The following is a 26412-nucleotide window of genomic DNA, read 5'->3' as shown; positions in this document are numbered from 1 at the left end:
GATAACTGCTAGATATGTGTTTAATTTCCTTAAATTATCTTCTTTTGGTTTATTTATTTGTATTAATGCAATATGTGTTTTATAGATAGACTAGATTTACTTTCATTCAATGAATGCAAAAAATAAAAAATGATTTTGTTAATTACCAATCGAAAAAGTTACGTTATTTCATTTTATTGGTTTATTATTCCAACAAAAAAGACGCATAAATGTTTGTTACATTGATGTAAATATTCAATTTCAATTAATTCTTTTAAATCAAGGATTTAAACCATTTCATTATATTATAAATTGGCGAAATAACATCAATCGTTTATACTGTTACAATTTATTTTATTATTTATTGAAGGAAAATAATAATAAAAATAATAAATATTCAAACTCGTATGTGAGGTCCAGCCAATATCTTTAATCTATATATTCGAACAAAAAGAATAAACCTTACAACCTTACAATTGAAAGAATCTTTTATTTCGTTTTGACATTTTGACTTAACCAATTCAATCCTTCAAATAAACCCTCTCCAGTGGTAGCACAAGAAGGATGAACATACCAAGATCGTTCTTTCATACGATGTAAACCAAGTTTCTCCGTTACCTCAGCGGGAGACATCGCTATTACGGGTTAATTCATTGTGAATTATGGGACAAAAGTTAAAAAGTGAAAATTAAAAAGTGAGTGACATACCTCCTTGTAAATCCTGTTTATTAGCAAATACTAATAATAAACAGTCACGCATTTCACGATCCGAAATAATTTTATGTAATTCTTGACGTGCTTCATCAATTCGATCGCGATCCTGAGAGTCCACCACAAATACGAGTCCTTGAGTGCCAGTGTAATAGTGGCGCCACAATGGACGAATCTTGTCTTGCCCACCAACGTCCTATAAAAATTAAAATTAGTAAACCCACACACGCTGAATTTTTAATAATTAATAATAATGTACCAACCCAAACGTTGAATTTGACATTCTTGTATGTCACAGTTTCTACGTTGAAACCTACGGTAGGGATTGTCGTCACGGATTGATTAAGTTTTAATTTATAAAGAATTGCTATAGATAGTTGTAAATTTCAAAGTTAAGAGATAAAATATTTAAGAAAATTACGATCGTTTCAAAACTAATTCCCTGACTTTAACGATTTGGCAAGGAATCATTACACTTATAAATTTTATAGGAATTGATAATGAATTTATTTATCATAAAGAGAAAAAATTTCAAAGTGACAGCGTCAGAAAAGTAAAAAAGGATACTTGTTTTGCCGGCAGCATCTAAACCAAGCATCAAAATGCGCATTTCTTTATTACCAAAGATCCTGCCCAAGGCTTTTGAAACTGACCCGCCCATTATGTATATATCGTGAGGAATTTGGTTGGATTAGTCGAAACGGTTGTACTCTATGATTTCCGCGAAGAAGATAAGTCGAGAGGAGAGAAAGAATGTAAAAGATGGTATATAGGGTGAATATAACGCGGAAATATTTTTTATCGTCAATTAGTAACTGGTGGTGGTGGTGTATTAGAAAGACCACAAATATAATAGAGCACCAGAAAGAAAAGTAGGGTTTAAAGTTTTTTTTTTTTTTAACATTTAGTAATACTTTATTTTATGAAAAAAATACAGTGTATTATTTAAAAAGTTTATTAGAAACGAAATATTCAACATCGTACCAAGATTACACAGAATTTTTATTGGTAGTATCAAAAAACAAGGTCATAATGCACAAGTTTTTATGTACAAAGTAAATTTAGCGTAATCTTGCAATCGAATAATTTTTTTTTTGTTTCAAAATTTTTTTTGCACCTAACCTTGAATTTTGAGCGAAAAGGCAAAAAAAAGAGAAAACTTTGGTTACGTCATTTGCGTCAAATGTCTTTAATAATTTTAGTATTGTAACATTTTGTTAAATTATATTATATTGTGCAATGGCTTCTACAAGTTATAATGATACAGACCTTAATTCACAAGACGTTTCAGAAACCAGCTATTTACTTGATGATAATGACAATGTTCAAAAATCATGGTTAGAAAGACTTCGTAGGCCCCATTTATTATGGATGATACCGTTTAGTATAACTTTATCTATAATCATGACTTCAATCGAAGCTCCCATAATACACTTTATTTCGGATTTGGCATGTAAAGAGTTCAAAGAACAACATAAAAATCTATCAAATGATGATGATTGTAATTTACGTGAAATTCGGATATTAGCATCAAATTATGTGATGTGGTATGCGACTTTATCACATATCGCAGGTTAATTAATAATTATTAAGTTCTTTTTAATTTATTCTAAAATAAAAACTAAATTATTTTATATAAACTTGTATAGTGACTTTATCAATTGGATATCTTTCTACGTTATCAGATTACTTTGGACGTAAATTTATATTTCGATTATCAACATTCGGTATAATATTGGGTATAATAAATATAATAATAGTTGCTCATTATTGGAGGATAGTAGGAATTAAGATGTTATATGTTGGATCAATTATTCAAGGATTACTTGGGGGTGTAATTGCTATAAACACGGCATGTCATGCTTATTTAAGTGATTGTACCAGTAGTGAAAATAGAAGTGTTGCTTTTGGTTTGATGCATGCTTCGGCATTTTGTGGTATGGCTATCGGTCCTACTTTGGGTGGTTTAATTGTAAAGGTAAGAACGTTTCACTTCATTAAGCTAATTTATTTATATACATACTTATTTTATTTTATTTATAAAGGTTACAGGATCGATTCTTTCGGTATTTTATATAGCAATTGGTGCTCTTATTATATTTTTATTTGTAGTTTCATTTATTGTACCAGAATCAGTCTCTTCTAATATACGCGAACTAAATTATTCAACATCTCCACCCACTTCTTTTAGTCACATTTTTTCGCCATTAACTATTCTTACTAGATTACCAGTTGAAATAGGTGATAGTGATAGAAATAGAAATAGATCATGGAGAGGAAAAAATACCATATATATTTTAGCTGTAATTTATTTTATTTATAGAATTTCACAAGCTGGTAAGTTATAAAAAAAACAAAATTATTTTATTTATCAAAAAGCCACCAATTTTTTCACTAACATATTTTATTATCATTCAGCTCAAAATGAAATCATAAATTTATATACAAAATATAAATTTGATTGGACATCATTAGAAAATGGTTATTTTTTATCATTACAAGCATTTACGCGTTTTATAGCATTAATTGTTTTATTACCATTATTACGTTTAATTCGTTCACGTTATCAATCATCATATGCTCGTTCTTTAGATATATGGACAATGCGAGGTGGTCTCATTATGGAAATAATAGGGTTCATTTTATTTGCTATAGCTGCAAAACCTTTTTGGTTTTATTTTGCTTGTGTAATTAATAGTTTGGCAACTATAACTTCCCCCGCTATGAGAAGTTTATTTACTACTTATGTTTTGCCAACACAAGCTGGTCAAATTTTAGGTGCTATTAGTGTAATAGAAAGTGTAGGAAGTATTTTAAGCCCTTTATGGATGAATAAATTGTACAATCAGGGAGTTAATTACGGAATAGAAGAAATTGTATTTTGGGCTAATGCTGGTATTTTTATGGCATCTCTTGCTTTGGGGTCTTTAATTTTGTAGATAATTTAAAAAAAAATTACTTTTACAAAGCAAAAATCAAAAAAAAAAAATCGAATCGCATAATAAATGTTAAACCAAATTTATTTCCAAAAAGCTATGATAATAAAAAGAACAATATTAATATAATTAAATAAATATTTACTTATAATTAATAACTACAATTTGGCAGAGAGAGCTGCTACTCCAGGTAATTCTTTGCCTTCAAGTAATTCGAGAGACGCTCCACCACCAGTTGATACATGCGAAATCTTATCCTCAGCACCCCATTTAGCAACAGCAGTTGCAGTATCACCACCTCCTATGATAGTTATAACTCCATTTTGTGTAGCTTCAGTAACAGCATCTAAAGCTGATTTTGTACCTGCTGCGAATTTATCAAATTCAAATACTCCTGTTGGTCCATTCCATAGTATAGTTTTAGCTTCAAGAATTGTTTTTTTAAAAAGTTCATTTGTCTTCTTCCCCGAATCAAGCCCAAGCCATCCATCTGGAATTCCTGTTTCATCTGTAGCGTATCCAGTCTGATAGAATATAAATTTTTTATTAAATTATTAATTTAAAATATATAATTTATGATAAAATATAATACATACATTGGCATCTTTATCAAATTTGTCTCCCGTTACATAATCTACTGGGAAAACTAATTTAACTCCTTTTTTCTTAGCTTTTTCAACTAAATCAGCAACCGTTTTGGAACCTTCTTCGTCAAATAAAGAATTTCCGATCTAAGAAAAAAGGATTGGAAGATTCATTATCATTCTGTCTTCCTTCGTACGTAAACATATCCTTTTTCGATTCTAACCTTAACGCCATTAAGAGTTTTCTTAAATGTAAAAGCCATTCCACCTATTAATGAAAAAAAAATTTTTTTATATATGTATATGAGAATTTATGTCCAACTTGAAAATCATTAAGTTCAGGATAAATTACCCGTGATGATCATAGAATCAACTTTATCGAGAAGGTTGTTAATCAATTTAATTTTATCGGAAACTTTGGCTCTATGAATTAATTACACACAAAATATACATTAATTCTAAGGGGATAAAATACAACAAAAATTTATTCTTACCCTCCGAGAATGGCCAAGAAAGGTCTATCCGGGTTTTCCAAGGCTTTGCCAAAGAAATCTAGTTCCTTTTTTAATAAGAAACCAGCAGCACGATCTGGAAGGTTTACCCCAACCATAGAACTATGTGGTCTATGTGCCGTTCCAAATGCATCATTAACATAGATATCTCCAAGTTTTGAAAGAGATGCTCTAAACTTATCTATATCTTCAGGACTGGCTTTGATCTAATTATATAAAGAATTTAAGTAAAAACGTAATATAACGAATATGATTGTTGTAAAGTACCTTGTTTCCTTCATCATCTTTGCCAGAACCTTCTTCTTCAATATGAAACCGAAGATTCTCAAGTAGGATGATTTGGCCTAACATAACAAGGTTTTATCATCATAATGTATCATAAATTGTATTATGTGAATAACATAAATATGAGAAAATCTACCTCCAGTCGCATTTTTCGCGGCAGATTCGACTTCAGGGCCTACACAATTATTTAAGAACATAACTTTTTTTTCAAGTAAACGACTGACTTCCTCGGCAATAGGTCTCAATGTATATTTAGGGTTTGATTTCCCGTCCGGGCGGCCCAAATGGGACATTAAAATAACAGCCTTAGCTCCTATTTTGAAAAATATTAATTACTATGGAAAAGGTGTTACTATAAAATAAGTAGAAACATTCAATTACCATTATCTAATGCATATCTAATAGTTGGTAAGGCTGCAACTATACGTTGGTTATTAGATATTTTTCCGTCTTGTAAAGGAACGTTAAAGTCAACGCTATGGGAAATAAGAAATTAACTAAATGAAGAATTATGATATTTGTTAAATAAATTAATAAAATTCACATTACCGAATCAAAACATTTTTATCTTTGACATCAACGTCTTGAATTGAAATTTTATTGCTAATAGACATTTTCGTAAATAATAAAAGTTCCTTGAAAATATATTATCACATCTTCACATCAATTTAAACTTATTTCACACCTTAATCCTAATTAGGAATCAATAGATTTGTAGGACAAGATTATTTTTTTTTTGCCAACTCTAAAATAAACTATTTAATATTTGGTATGAAAGCTTTATTATTATATCATTATTTAATAATTAAACATACCTAAAATATTCAATCATTCTATTTAGTTATGATATAGCTGTTGTTATTGGTAAAAATTATCCTAACTATACTAAGATCCGATAATCATGGGGTGATTTTTCAGATGATATCATAACTGGACCATACGGAGGAATTCCGCCTTGTTTTAGCTGTTTTCATAATAAACCTAATTATTAACTAGTTAATTAGTTTAATATTAAAATAGTTTTTCCTGGTGAGGTTCCAAAAACCAAATTTTACAATGAATTTTATTGCTAATGCTGATAATGATAACATTTATGGCTTAAATGATACTTTACAGTCATTAATTATAATGAAAGAAAATGTTTAAACCTTGAATATTATAAGCTAGTATTGCCAAAAGTTTTAATACTAATTTGTGACATTTATTCTATATATTAGCAAAATAATTTTCTAATAATATTAATTCTTTATTGATAGCAATATAATTTCACTAATAGTACCAAAGATTAGTTCAAATCCTTCACTTAAAATTCCTTGAACAAAAATTCCAAGACATCTCTTTGTAAAGGAGAAATATAATTTAAGTCGTCTTCATCAAAAACAACACGCAAATTAATCGCTCCTTTGACTTCAATCTTCTTTTTATCATAATTTTGCATATCTATTTCCTCTTCATCGGTATGTTGTTTATTAAGCCATTCTCCAACAGTCTCAACAGATTGCTCTCTATTCTGATAAGCTTGATATTTAACTTCTTTTCCTTCGTTCATCTCAGAATCATATGATTCGTTTTTGATTTTCGGAAGAATATCACATTTTTTTATTTGATATGGTTCAGATAATCGAACAATTATTTCTTTACTGTTTTCACTTTCATATGAAGTTAAGATATTTGGCATCTCATCATTTATTCTATACATCTATAAATTAACATATATATATATATATATTTATATATTTACGTTATGAATTAAAAAAAGAAAGAAAGAAAGAAACGAAATTTGAAATCAACATGCTTACAAATTTGCCAGTATATTCTAGTGCACGATCAAATCTCAAGAAATATGTTTGTGGTATTTCTGTTAATTTGATATAATTCATGTTCTCTTGAAATAAAGTTAACAATTTTAATTTAGTTTCTCCATTTTCTATACGATCTATTGCTCCCGCTTTTTTAGCTTCAGGTATAGTAGCAAAATTTCTTTGATGATATTGGTAAGGATGTGACCGGTTAAAAAATTTCTTGATTGGTCGTTTCATTTTTTTTACATTATATCAATATAATACAACAGAAAAACAATTGTACGGAAGAATTTTCATAACTTTTAAAATGATTATATATATATAATTCATAATACAGTATATACTCATGAGTGCTATTACTGTATAATACAAATGGATCACTTGATTAAAGTTTAATAAGGATGACACTCATTCATTCTGTCATGATATAAATTTTCTTTATCACATATTCTTTTCATCGCATTAGTATGCAGAAAATGGGCTGGGATAGTCATGAAATAATTGTCGAGATGAATGCGATGAATACAATAGATTGATCATTGGTTGACTGACTATTCGATCGATTCTGATTTCTGATCACGTACAGTACACGACGTATACTGTACACGTGTTATCTGTGTAATCCTGATCTTCATTCAACACAACTTTTAATTACCGATACAGGAAATTTTCTTGGTTGGCGTAATTATTTCACGTGATTAAATAATATAAATAAATTAGAAAATCATTAATTCTTAGCTAATTTGTTACAAATGCATCCAAATTTAGCGTATCATAAACACCCAAGTAAGTTTATCAAATTATAATGATTTTTTCTAACATAAATTTATTTATTATTTATATTATATATATTATAGAATGTCTTGATGTTATTCTTCGATTGGAAGAATGTCATAAATCAGGATTTTTTAATAAATATTTTGGGGGTTGTAATGGAATTAAGAAAGAGTTAAATGAATGTTTGACATTGGAGGTAACTAATTTATAATTTACTTTAAAAATAAAGAAAGATAATATTGATTAATCTTCTAAAAAAAATTTAGTATAAGGAAATAAGAAAAAAAAATGCAGATAAAGCCAAAGAAAACAGGAAAAAAGTTGAAGAATTATGGAAAGAATTCAATCTTTAAAATGGTTTTTTTAGAATTTTGCTTGTTTATTTATTTGTGTTTCTTTATTGCCAATTCATGCATAAAAATAAATAATTTTTTTTGCTATTGTTATTCTATTTAAAATATAACATTTCTTAAGTAGAATAAAAAGGAGTTTTTAAATAGCAGTCAAATTAATTAAATCTGTCTAAATAATAAATACAAATACATACTTTACATAATATCAACGGTTTAAATACAATAATAATCGGCAAAAAAAGAATTTTACATATTATAGTTTAGCCTTAATCTGGCCTGCTTTTGCTTGTGCATATTCAAATACCTGCCGCATTTCAGTTGCCGATTCTTTGAGATAATGCCATAAAACATCATTATTCAATCGCAAAGATACGATGTTGAAATTTAAAGAATCTAAAAAAAAGTATTGAACAACAAAAAAATAATAAATAACAACAATAAGATAACTAAAAATTATAGATTATTTGACGAACCATTATTAATCATGTAAGCTATGCCATATCCTATTAAAGAATAAAATTCATTATAAGTGATTAGTTGAAATTAGGTTTAAATAAACAAATGATACAATTACAAACCATCAGGAACGACCTAAATGAATATTACAATGATTGTGATTAATAAATATATTAAATTTTAGCAAAAACGGTACTACAAATATTAAAATCAATATACTTCTCCCCATCCATAGCCTTGGAAATATTCTGATGACAATTGAGAAGTTGATAGATTCCAATGAGTTGATTTAGCATAAGCTGGATCTGTAAAAATTGTTGGTTTCTTTTCATTAGACTTCAAAGACATACGAAGTCCTTTAAAGAAACGATTCAAGATTAATGTAATCATTAAGTACTTGTAATGTTAACAAAAATTTCATAATGATTTTATTTACCAAATAAATGCCTATCACAGCCTCTCCCCTCTACGGCCTCTGCCATATATTTGACATGAGCATTTATTGCTTTGTAACCCAATTCAGCCTTGACTTCAATCTATAATAAATATTTTTTTCTTGATCATGGATCTTCACTTAAATAGAATAAACCGAATAAAAAAATTACCGGAACTTTCTGATCCTCCATAGCTTTCACCCAGTTCACGGAATCAACAGATACCGTTCTACACACTTCAGTTCTACCATGTTGAAATTTTCTGGTTTGTGCGCTTTCATAAGTTGCTTTATTAGTACCGTACATTTTATAATAAGCTAATTGAATGATCATTTGTACGTAAGCATCTGGTGAAGCACCAAGCTTTTTAATGACATTTTTTCCATAACCTTCATATGCTAATACACGAAGGTCGTGTTTGGCGATATGGTCATCATAGTTTTTCTCGGCTTTTGATATAGCTGAAAGAACTTCACTAGTCAAATTGAAATGCAATTGTTGAGGAACTGGAAGACCAGATCGAACATTTGGAGATCCATGATCAACTTTATTATTAGCAATCACGTTACAAACAAAGTCATTCAATCTACTTGTTGGAGTACCGTCCATGGAAGAATGCTAAATGAAATATAAGTATAAATTTATTAATTCACTAAAAAAAAATAAAAAATAAATAAATTTAATCCAACCTCTCCATTAAACCCAGCTTTTCCATTTTCAAATACAATAAATTGAAGAGACTTGTCAAAATAACTAAAGATATAATACGATTTAAATGTAAATATATATTTATAACAATATAATTGGGTTTTTTTAAATAAAATACCGATTTCGCCCATCTCCAGCCAAACATGCACGGCTTATCTCATCAACTGTAATAGGTGATGAATCATCTAAACAAAGAGCAAACATCGAACTTTCAATTTTCTTTAGCAATTGCTCATGTTTTGGATCCGCAGCCAGGAACATTTTGCGATACTAAATGAACAAGTATGGGTCAATAACTAATTTATATAAAGATGTGTATATTAAACTTACTTCCGTCCAATTATCGCGATTTTCAGTAGTAAGAACTCCTATTGGTGGATCTTTCGTATTACCAGCCAATTCATATATTTTTTGGAGCTGACTAAATTATTTAAAAACCATTTGAAATTACAATATTTATATAAAGAATTGAGATAAATAAGTGTGTTATACCTTTCAATTTCTGCAGTTGACAACTGTATTCCATCCTTGACAAGATCAAGTATGAAAATTTTGTTTTTACGAATAATTGTAATATGATTATTGGTCGCGGGATCAAAAGTCACCTCATAATCTGATGGTTTGGATGGATAACGACACGCATTAAACATGAACTTATACGAATCCATACAAAGTGGGAGCCCTTTTGAATATTCTGGTTCTAATTGTTGGCTAAATCAAAAAGGATTTCGTAAATTCAATTACCTTTCCTATATAACAAAGATAAAAAATACTTACTTAATAACTTGTCTTCGAAATTCCAAGGCGGCCGTAGTAATTGCAGCAGCACGCGTAGCAGGATTCCTCCTAATTTTATCGTCTTTATAAGCAAAAAAATAGCTTACATAAACGACGATTGGGTCCCTATAGCCAAAATACGCGACTTCATTCCACCAATCTTCCAGCCAATTGATCACATTAGGATTGTTCGCTTTTGCTAGCAAACGCTTTTGTAGTTCTTCACCAATTCCACCAGGTTTTTGAAATTCTGCTACAGCTGCTTCTGTCTTTGCGTATTCCTCTGAACTTACAAGAGGTCGAACGGACTTAAGATACTTCTCAAGAGTATCTTTGAGAGCAGGAACAGGAAGCTTTGGGAGAGACTTTTGATAACGAAGCATTGGTCCAACACTGTTATCTTCAAGGTACGGAATTGTTGGTTTCTTTATGGCGGCTGAAGCGTTTCTGCGTGCCATATTGTTCAATAACTGTAAAATTGATACGATATTTAAGTAAATTTCTCGAAATATTTAAAAAAAATAATGACCTGTTGAGTTGGCTTATTAGTACTTCTGACGAACGAACGAGAAAGAACGAATTTAAATGACATCAAAAAATTTAAGATTGAGAAAGCAAGAATATGTCGATCTAAAGTATATCTTTTTACGATCTGATTTTACAACACACCTCTATCTAGTCACACATAAAAATTCCAAATAAGATTTTACAATCTATGATCATAGATGTACCACTGATGTACCTAATTTGGTAACTATTGACAATTTGCATTAAGCCAACATCGAGCGGGCGTAACAAAACTCGGTTCTGTTTTTTTTAGTTTACCGATTCAACAACTTTTTTAAAGACAATTTTACTTACTTGACATTTAGAAAATAGCAAAATGAATGATTCTTTCAATGACGTTCCCAAAATTTTGCCAATTATTCCAATCAGGAATAAAGTTCTCCTTCCTAGCGCATCGCTTGTACTTCAAGTTGTTAGCAAAGATTCGGTTCAACTTCTTCAAAGAATTTATAGATCTGCCGAAAATAAAGAGTCGAAATATATTATTGGCTGTGTTCCAGTCCATCCACCCTCTTATAATAAGCTTGAATCCAAAGACACAACGACTGCCCCTTTTACTTTGACACGAAATGGCAATAGAAATTCTACACCAAAAAAAACTATTGAAGAAACATTCAATCAATCAATTCAACCGTCAGATTTACATAAATTTGGGTGTGCCGCTAGAATTGTTAAATTGGAACGAACAGTTAATGGTTTTATAGTGAGAATCGAAGGTAATAAAATTTTTGATTTCCATTGGATTCTTAAAATGGATTTAATAATTTAATATTGAATTATTTTAGGTGTTATTCGTATTCGTATTGATAAATATGTTCTTGAAAGACCATATCTTGAAGCTGAAGTGACTGTCTTTCCCGATCCATCTGTTTCTAAGGATGATAATGAATTACAGGAGCTTGCTAATTCTTTAAAAACAACCGGACGTGAATTACTTGTAATATTTCAAAACTTGAAATTTCCGACAGCTTATCTCATTCAGCTTCAAAAGTATATTGAAAATGGTCCTGTCGGATTGTTGACTGATTTTTTGATTAACACAATCGAATGCACATATGAAGAAAGGCTGGTAAATTTATATATATTTTTTTTCAGAACTTATTTTGTGACCTAACCTTACATTATTTTTCTGCACAGCAAATATTAGATGCCCATGATTTGAAAACTCGAATGTCAATTGCGATTGAACTCCTAGCAAGACAAATAAACGTATTTTTTTTTCGTTATTACTTTTATCCTTCGTATTTGTACTTGACATAATATTGTTTTTGGTTGTTTTAGATTTTAAAAGTGACTCAAAAAGTTCATTCAACTATGAGCAAGAAGCACAAAGAATTTTATTTACGACAGCAAGTAAGATAAATAAGTATTTTATATAACAAATATATATATATATTTTTTTTTGATTTATTAATACTTATTAATTGTATAGCTTAATGCTATTAAAGAAGAGTTAGGAGAACGTGATGACTCATCACACGAAGACGACGATATCACAGATTTAACAAAAAGAATAAAAGAAGCTGGACTTTCACCAGAGGGTAAAGAAATAATTTTAAAAATAACTTAATTAAATGAGTGCTAAAATTACTTTTGATTTATTAAATAGCAAATAAAGCTGCACAAAGAGAGCTCAAACGTCTTAAGCGTATGCATTCGACCCAAGCAGAATATCAAGTCGTTCGTACTTATTTAGAATGGCTTTCAGAGATCCCTTGGAGCAAATCTACTAGTGAAATTATAGATATTGACAAAGCACGTCAACAACTTGAGGATGATCATTATGGCCTTGAGTCAGTTAAGAAACGTATTTTGGAATACTTAGCAGTATTGAAATTAAAAGGAGATTTGAAAGGGCCAATTCTGTGTTTACTTGGCCCTCCAGGTGTTGGGAAAACTTCATTGGGTAAAAGTATTGCCAGCGCTCTTGGACGAAAGTTTCATAGAATTTCTTTAGGTGGTGTAAGAGATGAAGCTGAGATACGTGGACATCGTCGAACTTACATTGGTGCCATGCCTGGACTCATTGCCCAAGGTCTTAAACGTGTTGGTGTTAATAATCCTATATTTTTACTTGGTAAGATATTATTTTATTTAAGGTTAACCGTTTAAAATTTTATAAATACTTAATTATACCTCTTTTGTAGATGAAATTGATAAAGTTGGACATTTGAGCAATCACGGAGACCCATCCGCTGCTTTACTTGAAGTCCTTGACCCAGAACAAAACAACACTTTTAATGATCATTACCTTAATGTTCCTCTTGATTTATCTAAAGTTTTATTTATTGCTACAGCTAATCAAGTTGACACAATACCCGCTCCTCTCTTAGATCGTATGGAACTTATAAATATACCAGGATATACATTTGAAGAGAAAATAAATATTGCTCAAAGACATTTATTACCAAAGCAAATTACAAATCATGGTCTTTCACTAGATGATGTAAAGATGTTGGATGAAGTATTGTTAAAAATTGCTTCTGGTTATACTCGGGAAGCTGGCGTTAGAAATTTTGAAAGGGAGATCGCGAGTGTATGCAGGGCAAAAGCTGTTGAATATGCTAATGCAAAAGATAAAAATGAATTAGAAAACTACAATAATGAAGTTACCGCGAAGGAAATTGAAAACATCTTAGGGGTATGAAAATTTATCAAATTTTTAATATACGTTTATTTATCAAAACTATGCTTCTAACGCATATAACGTTTTACTAAATTGTTATATTGCCATTCATTTTCGCTCATACTTTTAGGTTACGAAATTTGATAGTGAAGTTGCTGAACGCGCAGCTAGACCAGGTGTAGTTACTGGTTTAGCATGGACATCCTCTGGATCCGGCGGTATTTTATTTATTGAAGCTACTCAAATGGCCGGAAAAGGAGATCTTCAATTAACCGGTATTTCTCTCTTTATTTAATTATGTTATTAAATGATTTTATGTATAACTTACATCTACTTTAATAGGTAAGTTGGGAGAGGTTATCAGAGAATCAGCTAGGATTGCACTTTCATGGGTGCGAGCGCATGCTTTTCAATTGGGGATTACAACATCAAAAACAGAGCCTACGTTTTTCTTTCAAAGAGATGTCCATATACATTTTCCTGCAGGTGCAATTGGTAAAGATGGACCATCAGCCGGTGTAGCTTTGACAATTGCACTTGTATCTTTATTTACGCATAGGCAAGTACCAACAACAACGGCAATGACAGGTGAAATTACTTTACGAGGTCAAGTTTTGCCTGTAGGAGGTATAAAAGAAAAAATAATCGGTGCACATCGTGCAGGTATTAAAAAAGTTATCCTACCTGCAAGAAATCGAAAAGATGTTGAAGGAGATGTACCAGTTAATGTGAAGAACGAAATCAATTTTGTTTATGCAAATAATATTTTCGATGTTCTTCTGGGTGCTTTCGAAGGAGAGAAAATCTGGTCAGATTCTACTCCAATTGTGGAATTTGAGAGTCGACTTTAATTTCAATAACAAAATTATTTATTATAACTTATTTATGATATATTTGCTTTAAAATCCGTTTTGATGTTTATATAATAGATGTATTTATAGTTAAATAATAAAAATGATTGTAATTTTCCTTTTTAATGTACCAGATAATAAACGAAATCGTAGATATTAATTATATGGTGAAATTTTATTTAATTCAATATTTGCATAATATATTTTTGAACCATGTTCAATATTCGAATTCGGTCCATCGATCTGCAACAATTAAAAAATTATTGTGTTACTGATAAAATCAAAATGTTATCATAGATTATGGTTTTTTTTTACCATAATGCTCAACAAATTGGATTCAACTGTATTTTTAAGTTTAAAGAATTCCAAAAATAAATTAGGTTTCTTCAAAAGGGGTTTCGCAGGTAATAAAGAAATGTCTTATTTTGTCATAAAATACAATTAATTTATTTGTAATTATGATAAGCCTCGCGGAAATTGCAAATTACACAAGAAAATGAAAAAAGTCCAAAACCCTTAAAAGGAATACGTGTTCTCGAATTAGGACAGGTATAATCACATATACTACTTATCAATGGTTGCTATAATAATTCTTATTTTTAATTATAGCTGATAGCTGGACCGTTCTGTGGTACAATTCTCGGGTATTATTATATAGTAGATTGTTTGTTTTTGTTTTCTTTTATTAATATTTACCATTAATGCGATTTATTTTTAAAGGTATTATGGCGCAGAAGTAGTATGTTATTTGATTATATATTGTTTTATATTGTTATAAGATTTTTAACAGAAAAAATCTTTAGATTAAAGTTGAATCGCCAAAGTTGGGAGATCCATTACGTATATGGAGACATTTAGATGCCGATGGAGTTAGTCCATGGTTTCGTTCAATGTCGAGAAATAAAAAATCCTGTGAAATTAATTTAAGAACAGCCGAAGGCAAAAAGTATGAATTTTTTATGACTGATATATTTATAGATCACAATTGAGCGGCCGATCATTGGCCAGGGACAATTAATGCTTATATTTTGGTTAATTGAAGGCTTGTTGGTCAACTAGCTAACAAGTCAGATGTGTTGATTGAAAATTTTCGACCTGGAACTATGGAAAAATGGGGACTCGGGCCCGGTATATTTTTAGCCGTTTTTACTTGCAATTGGAAAACTTTTTGGATCATTATCTAAGACAATTATTTTACAGACGAACTTTACAAAACGAATCCTTCATTGATATATACACGCGTTTCTGGGTATGGACAAACGGGTCCGTACGCTGCAAAGCCTGGTTACGCGTCAGTATGCGAGGTAAAACATTTTAAAAACAATAGTTTTATTTTTTAAGCTGAAGTCATTTTTTATTTATTAGTTTATTATATAGGCTATGGCAGGATTTCGTTATATAAATGGATTTCCTAATCAGGCACCAGTCCGTCCAAATATATCTTTAGGTGATTCGGTTGCTGGATTAACAGCGGCACTTGGTGTAGTTATGAGCCTTTTGGCTAGAAATAAATTATCTTCAAGTGATAATTTAATAACGGGGCAAGTCGTCGATGTAGCTATTTATGAAAGTATATTCAATATGATGGAGGGAATTTTGCCAGAATATGATCGATTTGGTGAGGTAAACTTTTTTTATTTTTTTTTTAAAAAAAAATCTTTCATATAAGCAACTTACTTTCCTCCTTAGATAAGACAACCATCAGGTACAACAGTTACGGGTATTGTACCAACTAATGCATATCTATGTTTAGATGGAAAATATGTTATAATTGGAGGTAATGGAGATTCAATATATAAAAGACTTATGCAAGCAGCGGGAAGAGATGATCTTACAACAAAAAAATTTGCGACGAATAAAGATAGAGTAAAATATCAGGAATTAATTGATGGAGCGATTAGTGAATGGATCAAAACTCTTACTTCAAAACAAGTTATAGAAAAATTAGAAAAAGCTGATGTACCATGCGGTAGTATTTATAATATTGAAGATTTTGCTAATGATAATCATGTTAAAGAACGTAAATTAATTGAAACTATCCGTGTTGGAAAAAATAGAAGTAATGGCTATGACTTAAAGGTATGCAAAAATATTTTTTAAATTAATTAAATAATTGATGTTGATAGATATCTATTAATTGTTACTATTTGTTAGGTTCCTGCTTTTGCGCCAAAACTTGAATCCACACCAGGTGGAACTTTGTGGGCTGGGCCCGATTTGGGTGAACATAATCGTGAAGTATTTATTAATCTCCTAGAGTTAAAAGAACATGATATTAAGAAACTACAGGATGATGGAATTATAGGAAAAACTCTATAAATTTATTTCCAAGTTAATTATATATTTGAGTACTGTTTTTAAGATAGAATTCATTGGTTTTAAAAAGTTTATAATTTATATATACATAATTGTGCTTCATGTACAAAAAAATTGATTTAATAGCAAAGCAAATATATCAAAACTATTCTCCAGAAAATAAAATTTTCTTCACCTTTTTTAGCGCTGAAATCTGAATCTGTCGATCTGATAAGTTACACAATTGTGCATATCACTATTAATATGTTCTCAAATAATAGTTTATTTTACATGATTTTCATCTACATGACGTTTTACAGACTACAGATATACAATTTTAAAGCCAATGATGATGATTTTCAATATTTTTTATTATTTTTAAGGAAATGTACAACCAAAGAAAACTAACGCCTGTAAGATTATCGTTAATGTTTTGGATCGACAAATTACATTGAACCCGATATATAATCAGCGTAAATTGCAATTTAATCTAATCAACGCCTTCTCTTGTAAAATGGCAGATAACGATTTTCATGAATTTTTAAATGAGCCAGAATTTTCTTCGGGGGATTTTAATCAAATAACATTTGGTATAGGTGGTCGACCAGACCGACCACCTGGTGATATAACTCATGATGCAGGTGAGTGAATGTTGTCATACTTTGAAATGGTTATTAGAATAAGAATAATAAGAATAATAAAATTATTCTCAATTTATTATACAGATAAATCTGTTCTTTTAACAACTCAACTTATGGTTGCAATACCACTGGGAACTTTTTCTCTCCTAGTATTTTGTTATCTTCGAACCAGATGGAATATAATGTTTGCCCCAAGAAGTAGATTACAAAAACTTGCTCCAGACCCCCTTCCGACAACATTTTTTGGATGGATAATACCTTTGTATAATATGCCTGAATCTCATATATTAGATAGGGTTGGATTGGATGCCGCAGTGGTATGTTGACAATGAATAGATTGGTTTACTTGATATGTTTAAAAAAAGAATATTAATCACTAATAAGATCAATTTGGCTTATTTAATATAGCTTCTTGCATTTTTTAAAATGTCTTATAAATTATTTACGTTTTGTGCAATTGCTGGTTTTGCTGTTGTTGGTCCTATTTTGTTAGCTGAATATTTTCATTTCTTGCCAGGCAAAAATGGTAATGGTGGTGGGGGAAACTCTTTAGGTGGCGGTCCGGTTCCATTACCAATAGAAGATAGTCCAGAGTCACCTGGAGTGTTAGCATCATATGCAATATTAACTTGGGTTTTCTCTCTTGCAACATTTTACTTTACTTTTTATAATTATCGGGAATTTTCTGAAATTCGACATAAATACTATTTAAAGTGGAAAGATACTATAGCAGCAAGGACTGTTATGGTGACAAGTATACCCAAAAGATTACAAACTGATGCCGCTTTAGCTGAATTTTATGAATCATTAGAATTAGGAGCAGTCGAAAGTGCTGTAATTTATCGTAATGTTCGTAAACTTAGGCATATTATTGAAAAAAGAACAAAGTATTTACAAAAATTAGAAGAGGCTTATGCGGATTATTTGAATAATCCTTGTAAAGATCCAAATTATAATCCTGATGAAGCATTAAAGGAATTCGAAAAGGCTGACGATGCAAAAACTGCGAATACTAACACAGCTAAAGTTCTTGAAAGAGTTTCAGCAGAACGTCCAAAAATGTTTGTATCGTTGTTTAAAAGAGGTGATAAAATTGAATATTATACTGAAAATTTCTTCAAGTATGATGAATTAGTTGAAGAAGGTAGACGTGGAGCTTATAAATCTGAACCTATTGGATTCGTAACTTTTGATAACATAACTAGTGCGGTAAATATTTTAACTGGTTTTTGAATTCTTTGTTAGAACCTAAACATTTATTCTGTTTAAACAGCAATTAGCCGCACAAGTTCTCATCCGACCAGAACCATTTGAATGCAATACAGAACTTGCGCCTGAACCACGTGATATGTATGTTAGAAAGTTTTACATTAAATTTATTTGATATCTTATATTAACTTTCCCTTTTTGTGTAGTTATTGGTATAACATGAATATTAAAAGACGAGAATTTTTAATTAGAAATGTGACGATTAACATTTTTGTTGTCCTACTTGTGTTTTTCTGGTCTGGTCCCATTTCAGTTTTTGCTACACTATTGAGTCTTAATGTCTTAAAAAAAGTGTTTCCATGGTTGGAGCATTTGGCGGAGATGAATGAAATAATTAAAGGTTTTATTCAAGGAACTTTGCCGACTTTAGCTGTATCATTATTCAATGTAGTTTTACCAAAAATCATGATTGGTAAGTTTGTTTGATTACGTAACATTTTCGTTATATTTTCACTAAATCAATTTACGCTTATACATTTTATTCAGGCTTGTCTATAATTCAAGGATTTAATGCTCGCAGTGTAATAGAGCTTTCAACATTTGCGAAGTAAGCTTAATTTATTTATTTATTACTTATTTACATTACGATTTTACCAATATCTCTTTTTTAGATATTACTTTTTCTTGTTGGTGAATGTTTTGCTAGTCTTTTCCATCGCGGGAGCAGTAGCCACAGCTTATGAAACAATCACAGATCCGACAGGGGTTCCTCGTAGATTAGCTGAAACTTTACCTAGAGTAAGTTTGAGAAGAATCATTTGATATTAATTTATCGCATTAACTTTATTAACATTTATTAAATATGAAAATTAGGTTTCATCATTTTTTGTAAATTTTGTTGTTATTCAAGGGATTGGTTTATTTCCGATTCATTTGTTACAAGTGAAAGAAGTAGCTTACATTTGGGTTATGCGTATATTCTTTTCGAAAACCCCTAGAGATTATGCCAAAGCATCTGCTCCACCATTTATGAATTACGGGGAAGAATTGCCACCTATGGTTTTGATTTTTGTTATCGTTATCGTTTATTCTTCTCTGAGGCCAGTAATTACTCTATTTGGAGCAATATATTTTTTCCTCGGATATATGTGTTATAAATATTTACTTTTATATGGTATGTGTAATATTCAATTTTTTATAGTTTAACATCCGAACTTATTATAATTTCGTTTCAATTGCTAGTCTATTTTCATCCATACGAAACTGCTGGACTTGCATGGCCAAAGATTTTCCGAAGGATAATTATTGGACTTTACATTTATCAAATAATGATGATTGGATATTTTTCATTAAGAAACAACTATTATTTAGCAGCCGTTGTTTTCCCAACTCTCATTTGTACATTTGTTTTCTTTTATTATGTCAATGGTGCATATGAAAGGGCTGCTGCTTTTATACCTTTGAAGAATTTACGTGAAGAATTTAATAAAGTACAAACTAACACGGCAGATGTTACGATTACGCCAAAGTCACCCGAAAATTCCAATAATCCTAATGAAAACACTAATGTCAATACTGATAATCCCCCTCCTTCCATTAATGAAGAAGATACCGAGGAAGGTCATTCTCAACGTGATGTACTGGAAGATGATTTATATCATGCGGATCCGGATTTGTACACTGATTATGCACAACCTCCGATGACATTATATGATGGTATACTTAATACTGGAATGAGAAATTATGGACCTCCAGCACTAGTTGGAATACTTCCATGGTTATGGCTTCCCGTTAAGAGAGTGCCATCAGATGAAGCTTCATCGCTTGGAGTTTTTCATCGTATACTGGGAATGAACAAAACCGGATCTAAACCAATTCCAGCTAGATCTGTTGATATACCTCGTGGTGAAACAGAAGAAGAAAGAAACCAACAAGATCTTTATCATCAGAGAATTGCAGATGCTAAAATCAAATTAGCAACCAAAAGAGCGGCTAGGGACCCTAACAATCCAAATAAGATTTATTATCATCATCCTGAAAGACGTCGTTCCACTCTTGTTTCGCCAATTAGTCCCATAGCTTCTGGAGATCATAACATATTAGGTACTAGATCAGTTAGAACTTCTAGCCCTGAAAGAAGTGGAAATGTTTCTAGGGAAATTCCCGTCACTTCAAGAGAGATTCCTACCACTTCAAGAGAAGTGCCATCTACATCAACAGCAGATTCAACTACCATCGATATTCCAGGTTCAGAAAATTTACAAGAACGCGCTACGCCTAAGCGAAGCATTTTCGATAAGTTTGGTAAATTAGCAGGAAGGAATTTTTAATAGATATAGTTATAATATTAGTTGGATTGTAAAACTGTGATATTTATTTATTTATTTTACTTATTAAAATTGTAATATAGGGTATTTATGTAATTAGTTAATTGTATTTTTTAGGACCTTTGATACAATAAAAGTTTTATTTAAAGTGTTATATAAGTGTTATATTTAATGTTATTTAATATAATTTTATCAGTTGGAGAGTTTTATAAAAAATACTTATTACGTAAGCCTGATAAAACAGTTACTCGGCACAAAGTGCCGAGTAACTATTAATTGCGAAATATATCTGTGATAAGTTGCTTGGCGAAACTAAGGAGTTTCGGCAGAATGATGTATGCATAGCAAAATAACAGCGTAATATATAAATGAAATATTAAAAATATTCAATGTATTCGATCCCGAGATCGATCTCTTTTCCTTCTCCGCTCCTTGACCCTCGGAGATCGTTCAACATTCGCGTCTAAAATATCTTAAAACAAACATAAATATATTGCATATTGCCCTTTGCCTTCTCTAAGTAAAAAAGACCAACTTATAAATGGAATCAAGTAATCACATGTCCGTAACCAAAATTGGTCGAACATTCACTAAAGCATTCCCGGAACCTTTCTGGATTTCCAGTCGTAATCCGCTGCAGGTTTTCGAAACCTTTTTTTAGAACATTCCACTTATTTTGGCACTGATGTGCTATTACCAAAAATCCGTTTTCTGCAAAAAATGCTTTCGGCTATTACGATCCAAACAGTTTCGACATTCACGAATTAATGTTAACCTGATAATGTCATTATATATTTAAAAAAACTTGCGATAAAATCTTATTTCGAATACTGAAAAAACAAATAATACGTAATAAATTTCGCTCTATGTATACTTTTCAGAATTATTATTGTACTTTATAACATGTAATCATTTATCCCTAATAATATTGTATTTCAAAATAAGACAAAAAGTTCGTAATCATTAAAAGATGATAATAACAATAACAGTATTCTATTTTAATAAATCTAGTCGTTCTGTTCACTTTATCTACAGTAAATTAACAATTCTTTTGTACCTGCATAATTATGTGTTAATTGAACTTTAATCGCGAATAATATGAAAATAATTAACGATAAAAATAATTCAAATTTTAATTTATTTTTTTTTTGTCAAAATATATTTATTGAAAAATTCCCTAAATACTACGTGAGACAATAAAAATTTGAATTAACTTATACTTTGGTCAATATATCAATGGATAAATCTACTATAATTATTAATTTGTACACTTATTTCATAAATAAAATTTAGTGATTTTTTATCATTTAAAAATTTAGAACTATTCTGTTGAAATTATGTATTAAATTAAATTTAAACTAATATTACTAATACTATTGATTGTATTATATTTTATTCTCCAATAATTTCCTTTTAAATATACTATTATTATTAATAAGCTACATAATGAATTGATCGCAACCAAAAGGGTGAACATCCAACCAACACCAAGAGCATTTTGTAATGGAAATGATATTAACTGACATAAACCTCCTATAAAGGCAGGAACAAACTCACTTAAAGCAATTACAGATGCGCAATTATTTTGATTTGAATCCACTAAGTATACCGATAATATACTAACGATAAACAGTGTTCCAAATGATCCTAAATAATGATAAAATAATTTATTTTCAATCTTTTTTTTTATAAAAGGATTTGTTTTTATTTTCAAATTACCTACCAATAAATATCGAGATTAATGGCCAATATATTTTACTATTCATCTCAAGAAACCAGCCGTAAGCCAAAAAAGCAATAGGGACTAATATACAGATGAACCAAACACTTTTCAATCTAATTTCAGGATAAATTTCTTTTTCTTCATTTAATGTAAATTTTGATATAATATAATCAGAATATTTTCCGCCAATTATACTTCCAATCATAAATCCAACACCAGGAACCAAGAATATTAATCCAATAACAAAAGAAGAAACATGATATTGAGAAGAATATATTCTTGGTATTATAATATAATCTGTCACGGTCGTTAACCATATGCTGGAAATATAGAGAATGATTAGTAAAACGTTTGGATGACGAAGAAGTTTAAATGATGATAATGGATTGAATTTCGTTCTCGTCCTTTCTTGAGAAGATTGAGAAAGTGTTGTTGAAAGATTTGTTGACTGATAATGTAAAGTTTCCGGAAGACAAAAAAAAATCATTATAAAAAGAATTACGCCAAATATTGAAAGAAATAAAAATATGAATCTCCATCCAAAATATTCTGTCAAGTATCCTCCTATTATAGGACCACCTATTTCTCCAAAATTATAAACTAAAAAATATATTCCATATGCACGACCTCTTTCTATAATACGTGAAAAAACCGGAATTTATCAATAAGGTAAACTTATTTTAAAATCTTAATAATTATAGATACACTTACCAGCAGTTGAATAAATATCACTTATAACACCGGCACCAAGACACTGCATTGCTGCTGCGCCACATGCTTGTAATACGCGTGCTAACATTAGTAACCAAAAGTTTGGTGAGATAAAACAGACTATTGAGGAAAATATTGATAATGCGATAGCTATAAGATACGGTTTTCGTCTTTGACCGAATGTGTCAGAATATGATCCCCAGAAAAGAGGCTAAGATATATAACCAAAGAAAATATAAATGCGTGAAAAAAGGAATCCGAAATGAAGTAAATGGGAACTTACTGCGGTTCCCATGAAAAGCGTGAATACTGCGGCTATAATTGAAGGAATTAAGGTAAGCTTATAAAAGACATAAATAAAAAAAATTTAATATATCTCACCTAATGCATCAACCATTAATTCGGTAGTTTGAAAATATTCGCGTATGTCAACGATTGCCGGGTAAAATATACTTTTAAATGAAGTTAATGATTTATTATTAGAGAATTATTAGCAAAATTTTTAAATTTTTTTATTGCTTACGTGGCGGACATTGGAGAAAGCACCAAAGTAAAAGAAACAACAAAAAGAATCAAACTATTCTTCCGTTTCGTCCAATCTTTTGAGCTGTTACTTGAATCTATCAACGGTTTAGTTGACCCAGTAGATTCAATAGATGTTTCGGATTGATTAAGTAGAGAACCTCGATTATATTGTAACGAAGAACTTTCAGCCATTTTCACTAGATTAACGAGTTCGAAAGGTTATGTATTATAATATATTTCCTTTTTTTTGAAAATTATTCTTTTTTAAATTCTTTTATATTAAAGCAGCATCTGCGGTAAAAGAACTTTCTAAAAAGAATAAAATTATTACTTCTTCCATCGATAGATATATATAATCGGCATGAAAATCTTAAAAAGAATATTTGACATAATTCTATTAATTGTGTTCCCAACTAATACTAAATGGATTCAAATGGCACCGAAAACTTGAACCTAAATTGAAAATATCGCAATCCTCTATCCAATAGGACTTAATTGCAATTTCCGATAAATTTTTTAACTTGATACTAAATTAGTTGGAAAATCTGTAAGTCAATTAAAATCAATTTAAATTTTCAAATTAAATGAAATGACGATCAATCGGCTTTTTATTGATTTATTATTAAGCAAATTTGATTATCGGCAAAACTTTTTTTGTTTAATTTAAACAAAAAGGAAGAAAAGCCAGTTTATGAATAACGAAAAAGAAAAGATATTGTTGACGTGTAAATGTAAAATTTTCTTTTTCTTTAAGGAGACAAGTGCTACAATGTTGTATATCTATCAGATCTATCCATTATCATTGTTTGGTTTAAGACAATTTTGCAGATACAACATGAAATATTCTCAATTAACTTAAATAAATTCGATTTCGAGAGCGTGAATTTATTCGTTAAAATATAAAAACAAGTTGAATTATTTTGTTAATGTTTACATTAATACATTTATTTATATCCTGTAAGTTTTGTTGCGACTGACTTGATTTCATAGTTGAGGAGGAAAGTATGGCAGGATATATTTAAGTTAAAGAGCGATGGATTAGTAATAAGGAAGATGAATAAATATCTATTCTCAGACTATTTTTAATTAACTATTTATTAATATTAGAAATATTGGTCTATGAATATATTAAAAGTACTTGAAATGAATAAATCACGTTATTAATTTGTCATTTTCTTGATACCTCTTTTAATAAAAAAAAAAGTTAAACCGATCATTTCGATTTTCGATCTTTTAAATGGCACGAATTTGGTTAATTTTTTTGACATTATTATTTTGATATATTTGGTATTTTGTCAAATTATCATAATTAACACTGACACCTCCTTATAGGTTAAACGGAAAATTTCCGAAAAAGTAAAATTTCCGGAAATTCATTTTTTAAATTCTAGAAATATTTCGGCTAAGAATATAATTACTAATAGACTTTTTTGCGATGGACTTTTTTTTTTTGCCTTAAGAAATTAAACGAATTTTTGGAAAAAGATAAAATGGAAAAAAGATCACAAGTTATCTGAAGCTAAACTTCAGTATAAAAAGGTTTGTTAACCAAGTATTGTCTATATCATTAGATGTACTGGAATTGGCACGGATTGCAGGCTGTTCAGGCTTCTAATGAGCTTGTTCAATACAAATAGTAACAATAATACGGTACTGTATTTAGCTGTATATTCTGGCATGGTTAAATAAGTATATAAACTAATAACTAATGAAATTGTCAATCCTACTAAATGTTTTAATATGCCAACCTTGATAAATATACTTTGCAGTACTGGAAACCTGTAAGGTATTGGAAAGGGAGCAATTTAATTAGTCCAGAATTTTAATATTCCTGAACAAAATTCCAATCTTGCTAAATGTTTCTAATATTCCTGAAAAAAAGATGATTATGTAGCATTATATATTCTTGATGTGATTTTCAATCATTAACAGTACTTAAATTTATCTAACATTAAATTTACAGGAATCTAAATGTTATTGTATTACAGGAATCACCGTTGGTATACAAGATTCTGATATTAAAGGTCAAGGGAATGTCAAAGAACCAGATTTACAAACTAAATTCAAAAAATCTAAAGTTGTAACTGATTTGATACATGACTTTAATATGAAATATATTAAAGGAACGAGAAGTCAAACTTGAGCGTGAAAGGATAGAACTAAAAAAATGAGATTAGTATAAAGTATCGGTAGCAGAGCCTTATGTTCATCATTGCGAAATTCTTAAAGTAGTTTGCTATAGCTAATTCTTTAAAACATTTATAAAGTTCTTTGAAATTTAAAGACGATATATTGAATTTGCACAATTTAATTTAATAATTTCTGTAATGGCAGTGTGCTAATATTTTAGAGAGTGGGGAGTATACAAAACTTAGGTACATATTTTATATGACCACATATATCTTACTGGAGATGAGAGTAGGCACTTATAGTTATATAATGTCACTATCCTAACGAGAATTCGACCTTGCACATACATCTAAAAATGGTTTGGCTAACTAGTACAATAAAATAAGTTAAATATTCTATTTTTTCAAACATATTACTTCAAAAATGAGTTTAAGGTTATAATTTTTAAAAATATTGTATTTATATTTTAAGGATTGTTTTATTAACTGACCGA

The 26412-nt window shown here is 29.9% G+C and overlaps 10 protein-coding genes across 11 annotated transcripts; 5 read left to right on the top strand and 5 right to left on the bottom strand.

Annotated features, from left to right (window-relative positions):
- Window positions 1-293: 293 nt before the first annotated feature.
- Window positions 294-1625, bottom strand: OCT59_010408 (ADP-ribosylation factor Arf Arf6). The gene is made up of 4 exons (XM_025317930.2): window positions 1258-1625; window positions 954-1057; window positions 688-886; window positions 294-614 (listed from the first exon to the last, which is right to left on the bottom strand). The coding sequence occupies exons 1-4, from the start codon at window positions 1349-1351 to the stop codon at window positions 469-471; spliced, it is 543 nt and encodes a 180-aa protein (XP_025177296.1). The 5' UTR covers window positions 1352-1625; the 3' UTR covers window positions 294-468.
- A 128-nt stretch (window positions 1626-1753) lies between these two features.
- On the top strand, window positions 1754-3757 carry OCT59_010407 (uncharacterized protein). Its single transcript, XM_025308534.2, has 4 exons — window positions 1754-2263; window positions 2340-2668; window positions 2736-3027; window positions 3109-3757. Exons 1-4 carry the CDS (start codon window positions 1930-1932, stop codon window positions 3627-3629), a joined length of 1476 nt encoding a protein of 491 aa, XP_025177295.1. The 5' UTR covers window positions 1754-1929; the 3' UTR covers window positions 3630-3757.
- On the bottom strand, window positions 3681-5645 carry OCT59_010406 (uncharacterized protein). The gene is made up of 9 exons (XM_025317929.2): window positions 5557-5645; window positions 5389-5483; window positions 5144-5320; window positions 4990-5066; window positions 4705-4928; window positions 4563-4633; window positions 4435-4478; window positions 4223-4357; window positions 3681-4150 (listed from the first exon to the last, which is right to left on the bottom strand). The coding sequence occupies exons 1-9, from the start codon at window positions 5619-5621 to the stop codon at window positions 3785-3787; spliced, it is 1254 nt and encodes a 417-aa protein (XP_025177294.1). The 5' UTR covers window positions 5622-5645; the 3' UTR covers window positions 3681-3784.
- A 403-nt stretch (window positions 5646-6048) lies between these two features.
- OCT59_010405 (uncharacterized protein) lies at window positions 6049-7300 on the bottom strand. Its single transcript, XM_025317928.2, has 2 exons — window positions 6807-7300; window positions 6049-6706 (listed from the first exon to the last, which is right to left on the bottom strand). Exons 1-2 carry the CDS (start codon window positions 7044-7046, stop codon window positions 6311-6313), a joined length of 636 nt encoding a protein of 211 aa, XP_025177293.1. The 5' UTR covers window positions 7047-7300; the 3' UTR covers window positions 6049-6310.
- A 249-nt stretch (window positions 7301-7549) lies between these two features.
- OCT59_010404 (uncharacterized protein) lies at window positions 7550-8139 on the top strand. Of its 2 annotated transcripts, XM_025326200.2 has the most exons (3): window positions 7550-7595; window positions 7667-7782; window positions 7853-8139. In XM_025326200.2, the coding sequence occupies exons 1-3, from the start codon at window positions 7562-7564 to the stop codon at window positions 7937-7939; spliced, it is 237 nt and encodes a 78-aa protein (XP_025177292.1). In that variant the 5' UTR covers window positions 7550-7561; the 3' UTR covers window positions 7940-8139. The 2 variants fall into 2 exon arrangements, with proteins under 2 accessions (XP_025177292.1, XP_066000574.1); XM_066132981.1 differs by having other exon boundaries at window positions 7550-7782.
- Window positions 7936-10906, bottom strand: OCT59_010403 (uncharacterized protein; the record flags this gene model as incomplete). Its single annotated transcript, XM_025309326.2, has 12 exons — window positions 7936-8332; window positions 8413-8442; window positions 8518-8530; window positions 8615-8751; window positions 8832-8931; window positions 9001-9447; window positions 9519-9582; window positions 9656-9807; window positions 9868-9958; window positions 10030-10248; window positions 10315-10784; window positions 10844-10906. 12 exons carry the CDS (start codon window positions 10904-10906, stop codon window positions 8193-8195), a joined length of 1926 nt encoding a protein of 641 aa, XP_025177291.2. The 3' UTR covers window positions 7936-8192.
- Window positions 10907-11197: 291 nt separating this feature from the next.
- On the top strand, window positions 11198-14511 carry OCT59_010402 (uncharacterized protein; the record flags this gene model as incomplete). Its single annotated transcript, XM_025317925.2, has 9 exons — window positions 11198-11597; window positions 11667-11950; window positions 12019-12090; window positions 12163-12234; window positions 12314-12422; window positions 12491-12958; window positions 13029-13522; window positions 13638-13782; window positions 13850-14511. 9 exons carry the CDS (start codon window positions 11198-11200, stop codon window positions 14356-14358), a joined length of 2553 nt encoding a protein of 850 aa, XP_025177289.2. The 3' UTR covers window positions 14359-14511.
- A 166-nt stretch (window positions 14512-14677) lies between these two features.
- On the top strand, window positions 14678-16870 carry OCT59_010401 (uncharacterized protein; the record flags this gene model as incomplete). The annotated part of the gene is made up of 10 exons (XM_025317924.2): window positions 14678-14762; window positions 14825-14907; window positions 14968-15002; window positions 15079-15097; window positions 15162-15304; window positions 15401-15486; window positions 15559-15662; window positions 15736-15981; window positions 16048-16437; window positions 16513-16870. The coding sequence occupies 10 exons, from the start codon at window positions 14678-14680 to the stop codon at window positions 16675-16677; spliced, it is 1356 nt and encodes a 451-aa protein (XP_025177288.1). The 3' UTR covers window positions 16678-16870.
- A 297-nt stretch (window positions 16871-17167) lies between these two features.
- OCT59_010400 (uncharacterized protein) lies at window positions 17168-21335 on the top strand (the record flags this gene model as incomplete). The annotated part of the gene is made up of 9 exons (XM_025317923.2): window positions 17168-17294; window positions 17379-17611; window positions 17703-18503; window positions 18568-18644; window positions 18710-18975; window positions 19050-19110; window positions 19175-19301; window positions 19377-19677; window positions 19746-21335. The coding sequence occupies 9 exons, from the start codon at window positions 17168-17170 to the stop codon at window positions 20831-20833; spliced, it is 3081 nt and encodes a 1026-aa protein (XP_025177287.1). The 3' UTR covers window positions 20834-21335.
- Window positions 21336-22172: 837 nt separating this feature from the next.
- Window positions 22173-23981, bottom strand: OCT59_010399 (uncharacterized protein; the record flags this gene model as incomplete). Its single annotated transcript, XM_025332093.2, has 6 exons — window positions 22173-22477; window positions 22554-23186; window positions 23265-23475; window positions 23548-23579; window positions 23646-23716; window positions 23788-23981. 6 exons carry the CDS (start codon window positions 23979-23981, stop codon window positions 22173-22175), a joined length of 1446 nt encoding a protein of 481 aa, XP_025177286.2.
- Between the last annotated feature and the right edge of the window lie 2431 nt (window positions 23982-26412).

Source organism: Rhizophagus irregularis, chromosome 18, assembly GCF_026210795.1.
Source record: "Rhizophagus irregularis chromosome 18, complete sequence".
NCBI classification, from domain to species: Eukaryota; Fungi; Glomeromycota; class Glomeromycetes; order Glomerales; family Glomeraceae; genus Rhizophagus; species Rhizophagus irregularis.
This window is presented reverse-complemented; position numbering and strand designations above follow the sequence as displayed.

Excerpts from the sequence above, each read along its gene's own strand:
- OCT59_010406 (XM_025317929.2), bottom strand. The coding sequence starts at position 5,621 with ATGTCTATTAGCAATAAAATTTCAATTCAAGACGTTGATGTCAAAGAT. Across the intron at positions 5,321-5,388 it reads TAGATATGCATTAGATAATG|GAGCTAAGGCTGTTATTTTA; the intron begins GTAATTGAATGT and ends TTTTCAAAATAG. Across the intron at positions 4,151-4,222 it reads AATTTGATAAAGATGCCAAT|ACTGGATACGCTACAGATGA; the intron begins GTATGTATTATA and ends ATATTCTATCAG.
- OCT59_010404 (XM_066132981.1), top strand. The coding sequence starts at position 7,615 with ATGATTTTTTCTAACATAAATTTATTTATTATTTATATTATATATATT. Across the intron at positions 7,783-7,852 it reads ATGAATGTTTGACATTGGAG|TATAAGGAAATAAGAAAAAA; the intron begins GTAACTAATTTA and ends AAAAAAATTTAG.
- OCT59_010405 (XM_025317928.2), bottom strand. The coding sequence starts at position 7,046 with ATGAAACGACCAATCAAGAAATTTTTTAACCGGTCACATCCTTACCAA. Across the intron at positions 6,707-6,806 it reads TAGAATATACTGGCAAATTT|ATGTATAGAATAAATGATGA; the intron begins GTAAGCATGTTG and ends GTTAATTTATAG.
- OCT59_010408 (XM_025317930.2), bottom strand. The coding sequence starts at position 1,351 with ATGGGCGGGTCAGTTTCAAAAGCCTTGGGCAGGATCTTTGGTAATAAA. Across the intron at positions 1,058-1,257 it reads AGATGCTGCCGGCAAAACAA|CAATTCTTTATAAATTAAAA; the intron begins GTATCCTTTTTT and ends AACTATCTATAG. Across the intron at positions 615-687 it reads TAAACAGGATTTACAAGGAG|CGATGTCTCCCGCTGAGGTA; the intron begins GTATGTCACTCA and ends AACCCGTAATAG.
- OCT59_010407 (XM_025308534.2), top strand. The coding sequence starts at position 1,930 with ATGGCTTCTACAAGTTATAATGATACAGACCTTAATTCACAAGACGTT. Across the intron at positions 2,264-2,339 it reads GACTTTATCACATATCGCAG|TGACTTTATCAATTGGATAT; the intron begins GTTAATTAATAA and ends AAACTTGTATAG. Across the intron at positions 3,028-3,108 it reads TTATAGAATTTCACAAGCTG|CTCAAAATGAAATCATAAAT; the intron begins GTAAGTTATAAA and ends ATTATCATTCAG.